The 8,343-nt window shown below is 55.3% G+C and overlaps 1 protein-coding gene across 1 annotated transcript; it reads left to right on the top strand.

Annotated features, from left to right (window-relative positions):
• Positions 1-2,167: 2,167 nt before the first annotated feature.
• On the top strand, positions 2,168-7,909 carry Gpc2 (glypican 2). The gene is made up of 10 exons (XM_052168486.1): positions 2,168-2,333; positions 2,986-3,144; positions 3,465-3,787; positions 4,499-4,579; positions 5,307-5,469; positions 5,698-5,828; positions 5,953-6,099; positions 6,179-6,318; positions 6,401-6,570; positions 7,480-7,909. The coding sequence occupies exons 1-10, from the start codon at positions 2,168-2,170 to the stop codon at positions 7,737-7,739; spliced, it is 1,740 nt and encodes a 579-aa protein (XP_052024446.1). The 3' UTR covers positions 7,740-7,909.
• Positions 7,910-8,343: the final 434 nt, after the last annotated feature.

The following is an 8,343-nucleotide window of genomic DNA, read 5'->3' as shown; positions in this document are numbered from 1 at the left end:
GAGGAAAAAAATGAAAAAGTTCCTACTATTACTACAACATCCCTTTCAAGTCCATCATCTTTCTCTCCTAGGAGGTATTCTTAGTACTATGGGATAGGGCACCAAAACCAATAGTCAACCTAACCACATTGAGGTATTTTGGTCACTACTACCTTAAGGGCTGGCAAACAGAAACCTCAAACTAGGGGTGATGGTAATCACAGCTACCTGGGAGGCTGAGGCAGGATGTTCATCCAATTCAAAGTCAGCCTGGGATTCCAGAGTAGCCTGGGCAACTTTGTGAGACTTTATTCAAAATGAACAGTCAAAAAGAAGCCTGGTTGGGGAAGGGAGGTTTATAGTTGAGCACTAGGAGGTTTACCTAACATATTCCAAGACTCTGGGCGGTACCCAACCTTCAGTATGGGTAAATAAATTAAGGCTATAGGGCCTGGGTAAATAAATTAAACTACATAAATAAGACCAAAGGATCTGGGGCCAATCTTCAGAATAGGTAAATAAATTGATTAAAATAAATAAATAAATAAATAAATAAATAAATAAATAAATAAATAAGGCTGGAGGATCTGGGGCCAGTCCTTTTTTTTTTGTTTTGTTTTGTTTTTTTTGGAATTTTTTTTTTTTTTCGAGACAGGGTTTCTCTGCGTAGCCCTGGCTGTCCTGGAACTCACTCTGTAGACCAGGCTGGCCTCGAACTCAGAAATCTGCCTGCCTCTGCCTCCTAGAGTGCTGGGATCACAGGCGTGCGCCACCACCGCCCAGCTAAGGGGCCAGTCTTCAGTATAGGTAAATAAATTAATTAAACTAACTAAATAAATAAGGCCGGAGGACCTGGGGCCAATCAGATCTTCAGTATAGGCAAACAAACAAGGCCTGAGGGTTTACATGCAGAGCAGTTCGGGCACAAATCCCTCTTGGAGGGATCAGAGAGGGGTTCACTGGCTGAGGCTATGCTGTCGCCATCTCTGGACATCATTCCGGGACTCTCCAGGAAATGGGAGGCCCTGGGGGATCCGGAAGTGGAGGTGTCACCAGAGTGAGGCGACAAACAGTCCACAGGGGGTAAAGCAGGCATCCTCTCCGTCCAGAAAGCGCGAGACACCCCCAGGTTATTTGAGCTGTGGGAGGCGGGGTGTCTTCCGTTTATGGGACTACTTATCTCTCCGGGTCGGAAGATGGGACTTCCGGCCTCCACATCGGACGCCACAGAGCTACCGACCTCGGTGGAGGGACAAGCGGGCCGAGGGTGGGATGCCGCCCGTTTGTGGGTCCCAAAGGGGCAACCTCACTGTTTGAGCCTGGAAGAATGACCTCTAGATGGGCACGGTTGAGGAAGGGTCACCACCTCAGAGGTCCCTTCGGGTCTCAGTGGCCATCTGTCCCACCTCCGACGCGAGACGCCCGCCGCAGCAGCTCTCCTCCCTCAGTTGGCGGGCGGGTAAGGCTTAGGAAGAAAAAAAAAACGCGGGAAGGCACGAGATACGCCGTGCGCAGGCGCGAGATTAACTGCTCTTCGCGCGGCTGAGAAGTGTCGCGAGACTTGGCACGGAGCGAGCTCGTGCTAACCACGTTCCTGCCACGCAGCTCGCGCGCCGGGCTTCGAGCAGCCACCGGGCATGTGGCTTGCGCTCCTGTCACGTGGGCTCTAGTGCGCGCGGGTCGCTCCACCCTGGTCACGCCTCCTTTACTCCTACGTCCCCCTCCATTGACTGAGCGTTTGCTACCGCCTTTAGTCGGGCTCCTCAATTGCAATAGGCTCAGTTTCACCCAAGCCCCGCCTTTCGTGCAAGAATACCACGCCCCTTCTCAAGACCACACCCCTTGCCCCGCCAGCCTGGGCCGTGCGGGGCCACGTTCCGCCCCTTGCCGAGCTGCCGCTCCACATTGGCTTCCCGGCTTCCCTGCCCCCGCCCCCGGGGCCGGTTTCTTCTTATCATTGGCGGGATACCGCTTCGGGCCCCGCCCCCTGTCCCTGCTCCCCGGCTCCCATTGTCTCCGCAGATGCCTCCTGGTCCAGCCCGGTGTTGGGGTTGTTCAGTTTTTAGGGGACACACTCCTATTCTTCGCTTCAAGACGTTCCGCGTCCGCGAACGGGATTCTAGAGTTCCGTGGACTTTTCTTTCCTCCTTAGGTCCCACTTTGCCCCGTCCCGGGGAGGAGAGCAGCTATGTCCGCGCTGCGACCCCTCCTGCTTTTGCTGCTCCCTCTGTGTCCTGGTCTAGGACCGCGACATGGGAGCCAGGCAAAGGTCGTCCGGAGTTGTGCAGAGACTCGGCAGGTGCTGGGGACCCGGGGATATAGCTTAAACCTCATCCCTCCCTCCCTCATCTCAGGTGAGACGAAAGAGGGAAGAGTCAGGGGTGGGAAGGGGCGGGGACGGGTCCACCCCATCTCACAATAACTCTTTCCTTTCAGTGACCATTACGATGATTGTTTCATCTGTTGGGAATCTTTCTTCTTCTCCAGTAACTTCCTTACCAGGGTCACAATAACCCTGCTGCTCACATAATAGCTTTCATTCAATCCCCACCCAAGGAATTTCCTTCTCTGTAATTAGCTCGCCTGTTAGTTAGTGTCTTTCTAACAGCCAGAAATCGCCTTGCAATTCCTGTGAGCTTCTTTTATGACAATACTTTCTTGCTTACCAAGTAGCTCCACCCCCTACAAATCCCGTTCTTCATTCCATAGATGTCCCATTAAGTCCCTGGAGGCGTGGGGTGTGCAGCGTTGGGGAAGGTTACCTGAAGACCCTCTGGTCACTAATGTGGCCCTCAAAGCAGCTGTCCAATAGATGATCCCATTACTAACAGGGGAAGCTGAGATGCGTGAGGGACAATGAAGGGGAGGGTTCAGGTAGGGCTGAAGGGGCAAACAAAGGGAAACGCAGCAGGACAGGTGGAAGACAAAAACCAGCCCCCCAGAGATAGGGGAGGGGTGAAAGGAAATTCCTAATGCCTCCTTCTCCTCCCTGTCTCCTCTGTCTAGGTGAGCACCTTCAAATCTGTCCTCAGGAGTACACCTGCTGTTCCAGCGAGACAGAGCAAAAGTTGATCCGGGATGCTGAGGTCACATTCCGTGGCCTGGTGGAGGACAGTGGCTCCTTCCTGATTCACACGCTGGCCGCCCGCCATAGAAAGTTTAACGGTGAGGAACCCCCCGGGGGGGGGGAATCTCCAGATGTGCTTCACACCTCTTTATGTTTATACCTTGCACCCCTTCCCATCCCCACCTCCTTCAGTCATAGGTAGCCCACCCCCACCCACCCCGGAACTCCCTGCCTCCTTCCCATCCCACTCCACATTCTCTCCAGGACCCTCCCTCCCTGCCTTGGTCCTAGTCTGCCATATCTCTGCTTGCTTGGCTTCTAATCCTGTTGCCTCTTCTTTTCCTCATTCCCTCCTGCGTCTGCCCTTCCCTGCTCTCCCTGTCTCTGTCCCCTCTTCTCACGCCTCCTCCTGTGTTAGAGTTTTTTCGGGAGATGCTGTCTATATCCCAGCATTCTTTGGCCCAGCTCTTCTCGCATTCCTATGGTCGCCTGTATTCCCAGCACGCCGTCATCTTCAACAGCCTGTTCTCCGGCCTGCGGGACTACTATGAGAAGTCTGGCGAGGGCTTAGATGACACCTTGGCGGATTTCTGGGCGCAGCTCCTGGAGAGAGCCTTCCCTTTGCTGCACCCACAATACAGTTTCCCTCCTGACTTCCTGCTCTGCCTTACTCGGCTCACCTCAACTGCCGATGGCTCTCTGCAGCCCTTCGGGGACTCGCCCCGGCGCCTCCGCCTACAGGTGAGGGGGTCCCACAGCCTGAGCTTCAGCCGCCTCTGATCCTGGTGACCTCTGACTTAGGAACTGTCACCTCCAAGACAGTCACCCCGTTACGTGCCCCGGTCACCTCTGACCTCATAGCCTGCATCCTAGCCTTCTCTGAGCCGGGAATCCCCATCTCCAGCCTTGGTCACCTATACCTGACCAGTGCCCCTTGGTCCCCTTTGTCTACAGTCTTTGCCCTACTTTTATATACACACTTCGTCTTCCACCCTCTGCCAACACCTCTCTAATCCTAACATGGTGACCTCCTGTGCTTCAACTAAATAAGAATTGGGCCCCAAAGTTGGGAATCATTTTCACTTACAGTATCACATCGCACTGTCACCATAATTGCTGGAGGTGATTAAGAACATCCTTATTTTACAGAGGAGAAAAATGGGGCTCCCAAGCAAGTCCCAGAGTCAATAAGTAGAGATGCAGGAGCCCACACCCTCGGTCTTCTAACTTTAGATTCAGTGTTCTGATACAGTCTACCCCACCACTCTTCCCAAACACCCAGCCCTTCCAGACCATAATTCCTTTGGGCCTATTGAATCCCCCTCTCTATATCACCCAACAGCGTGCCCACCCCAACTTAATCCCATAAACTCAATCTCCTTCTGTCTCTCACTCCAGTCTTGACTAACTTAATTTTTGTCTTTTTTTTTTTCTCATCTTCTTTCCTTCCAGATAACCAGGGCACTGGTGGCAGCCCGAGCCTTGGTCCAGGGTCTGGAGACTGGAAGAAATGTAGTCAGCGAAGCACTTAAGGTTAGAGGGGACCTGGACATGGACAGAGCCCAGGGAATGAAGAAGACAGGCCCCAGCTGGCAGGACAGGCCTAAAGCTGTATCTGTTCCTGGGCTCTGATGTTCCAGAGGACATCAGGAAGGAAGGCCAGCATCAGGCCTCCCCAGGGTGTCTGACATGCTCTCCTGTGACTTCCGGTCCTCCCTCTGGTGACCCACATGCCTTCTGCTGGCCTTTCAGTAACAGTTCGAGATTAGAGTGCACCCCTCAGTGCCCCCTCCCTCCCTGCTGCTGAAGCTCTCTCTCTATCACTGGTCCTGTCCCCAGCCTCACCCCCTGCCTCCTTTCTGTCTCCTCAGCCTGGGCTCACTCTTGGCCCTGAGTCGTTCCTTACCACCTCCTCAGTAAGACGGTAGTCAAACCCCTCTCATGAAGCAGGATCAGCAACCTTTTCTCTAGGTACCCCCGTTCTCAGGTTCTCAGCCCCGTAGCAGTCCTGTGGTGTCACCTGGTGCCACATGGGGTCACCAGCCACAGTTGCTCACATCCAGCTTCCAACAGATAGCTTGGGGAGGTGGGTCAGCATCTTAGACCTCTCTACGCCCCTGGGGAGGTGGGTCAGCATCTTAGACCTCTCTACGCCCCTGGGGAGGTGGGTCAGCATCTTAGACCTCTCTACGCCCAGCACCAGGTTTACTAAGAACAGCCTGGGTGTTGGCGAATGCCCAGACCCATTTTCTGCCCACAGGTACCGGTCTTGGAAGGCTGCAGACAGGCCCTGATGCGCCTGATTGGCTGCCCACTTTGTCGGGGAGTACCTTCCCTCATGCCCTGCCGGGGCTTCTGCCTCAATGTAGCCCATGGCTGCCTCAGCAGCAGGGGACTGGAGCCTGAATGGGGCGGATATCTGGGTGAGGGGCCCAAGGCAGCCCTAGATGGAGGAGGGTCCTGAGTGGGGGGGGGGGGCATTTGAGAAAGGAGAGGGTGGCCTAAAACCAAACTGGGGCAAGCAGAAGGGGGGGGGGGCTTCTCATGCAAGCAAAGTGCTCCTTCCTTTTAAGGCCCTGGTGAGATGTGTGGGAACTTACTAAATCAGTGCTGTCCCCTACTAGCCCCTTCCTCTCTCCCCTTCCCTCAAGATGGTCTCCTGCTGCTGGCTGAGAAACTCCAGGGACCCTTCTCCTTTGAGCTGGCTGCTGAGTCCATTGGGGTGAAGATCTCAGAAGGTTTGATGCACTTGCAGGAAAACAGTGTAAAGGTGTCAGCCAAGGTATATGGAGGGAAGGGTGGAGGCGGAGAGGGGTGTGGGCGTCAGAAACAATGGGGACTGTAGTTTCAGGGGCAGGACACTGATTTGCTTCCGAGTGACTGTTGAGGTCTTTCCCTGTACATAGGTGTTTCAGGAATGTGGGACCCCCCATTCGGTGCAGTCCCGGAACCGGCGAGCACCAGCGCCCCGAGAAGAAGCTAGCCGGTCGTGGAGGGCATCCGCCGAGGAAGAACGGCCCACAACAGCGGCGGGCACTAATCTGCACCGGCTGGTTTGTAGCGGTAGCAGTGCTGGTGGGTGTGGCGAGACAGCCGCTCGGAAGCGCTGCAGCTTTGTCTTCTGTCGCGCAGGTTTGGGAGCTCCGGGAGAGACTTAGCCGAGTGCGGGGCTTCTGGGCTGGACTGCCTGTGACGGTGTGTGGGGACTCCCGCATGGCGGCAGATGTGTCACAGGAGGCGGCGCCCTGCTGGACTGGAGTTGGGAGAGGCCGGTGGGTGTCGGGCTCTGGCGGCTATGGGGGTCGGGAAGGAGGGAAGGCTGCAGCCGGAGCTCTCGGGGTGCTGTGCTCTCAGGTACATGTCGCCCGTGGTCGTGGGCTCCTTGAACGAGCAGCTCCACAACCCGGAGTTGGATACCGCGAGTCCCGATGTCCCGACGCGGCGGCGGAGGCTACATCTCCGCGCGGCTACTGCTCGGATGAAGGCGGCGGCGCTGGGGCAGGACCTTGACATGCACGACGCGGGTGAGGCTCAGAACCCAGCTCTGCACGGCCCCTCCACCCAGCCCTGCCCCGCTGCTTCTTAAGTCCCGCCCGCTGTGAGCCCGCTCTGGAGCGCAGCCCACTGCCTCTCAAGTCTCATCCTTGGAACGCCTCATTGCTCCCCGACACCCCCGGCAAGCCAGGCACTGTGCTTCTACTCCTGCCCATCCCCCTCCAGTCCCACACTAGCCGCACTAGCCTCCCTCCCTCGCCCCTGCCCCACATCAATTAGCTTCATTTGTTTCTATTCACTTCAGCCTGAAGTGCCTGTCTCAAAGGTCTCCATCCTTGATTGTAGTGGGAGACAAACATTCCTACCGAGAACACTGAGGAAACTCATTGTAAAGGGCAGAACTGGGGGCAGGAAAGCTAGCCTGCTGTCACTGGGCTGCCCCACCCCACCCCACCCGGAAAGAGAAACAAGCACATTCACCTTTATTCACCTTTTCTTGTGTTGGGTACTCTCTCAACTCCTCCTCCTCCTCCTCCTCCTCCTCCTCCTCCTCCTCCTCCTCCTCCTCCTCCTCCTCCTCTCCCTCTCCCTGCCCCCCCTTCCCGGTTCTCTACCTTGGTTTCCTGGCTTCTTGTCTGCCTGCCCTCCCCATTGACCCTTTTTTTGTGTTTTTTCTGCTCTGTCTTCCCCGGCTCCTTGCCTTCTCCTGTCTCCTTGTGTGGTGTGTAACTAAGCATTTCCTCCATGGGGTTCCTGACATCAGTTGTCTTGCCTCTCTTAATCTCTTTTTGTACATTAATTATACGACGTAGTGATTTCATTTTGGCATTTTCATGCATGGCTATATATAAAAACGTGCTTATGGTTTATCTCAGTTTCCCTTTGGGATCTCTTGCTCTTCCTTTCTACCATCTACCCCATCCTCTCCATCTACACAGATGAAGACGGCAGCGGCTCCGGAGGGGGACAGCAGTATGCAGACGACTGGAAAGCCGGGGCAGCGCCTGTGGTTCCCCCAGCCAGGCCTCCAAGGCCACCTCGTCCCCCTCGAAGGGACGGTCTCGGAGTGAGAGGAGGAAGTGGCAGCGCCAGATACAACCAGGGCCGAGGCAGGAATCTGGGGTCGTCTGTTGTCCTCCACACCCCACACGTTCTCCTCCTCCTGCCCTCAGCCCTGACCCTACTTGGACTTCGATAACGAGGGAGGGGCGCCCTAGCGTCAGAAGGCTTAGTGGCCCTTTCCTCCCACCTCCCTCAGCCGGACATGAGGAGAAGTGGAAGGGGCCACAAAGAGAGCAGAAAGGGACTTTGTGGGTGAATGGCTGGGGCCCCAAATCCAGGCGTTTCCAATTAGTGGGGTGGGCGGTAGATGGGTGTTCATATTATTTATTTTTCCATTTGGGAACTGGGGATATTTATTTAGGGAGTATGGCTCAGCTCTTTAAGGCTTGGGGTTCACTGATGCAAAAGGCAGAGGGTGGGGGTTGGGAAACGGGGTTGAAGGAACTTGGAGGTGGGGAGGGATGGTACTGTTGGCATGGGGGTGCCGAGTATTGAAAATGGACAAATAAACTAGCTGAGAGTGATGCCACTGCCTGTAAACCCAGTATCATTTGGGAGGCTGAGGCAGGAGGACTGAGAGTTGGAGACTGATAGAGCTAGGTGCTGACAGTGGAGCAGGAGGCGGGTAGGACCTGGGGTTTACTGGCTCTTTACATCATGTTTCTTAAGTATGGGGTTCCCATCTGTGACCTTTGCCACCCTCACCCTCCACACACTTCCACTTGGTATTTCAGTGTTCA

Source organism: Apodemus sylvaticus, chromosome 22 (genome assembly GCF_947179515.1).
Source record: "Apodemus sylvaticus chromosome 22, mApoSyl1.1, whole genome shotgun sequence".
Taxonomy (NCBI): Eukaryota; Metazoa; Chordata; class Mammalia; order Rodentia; family Muridae; genus Apodemus; species Apodemus sylvaticus.
Note: the sequence above shows the minus strand (reverse complement) of the source record. Positions and strands in the feature narration are given on the sequence as shown.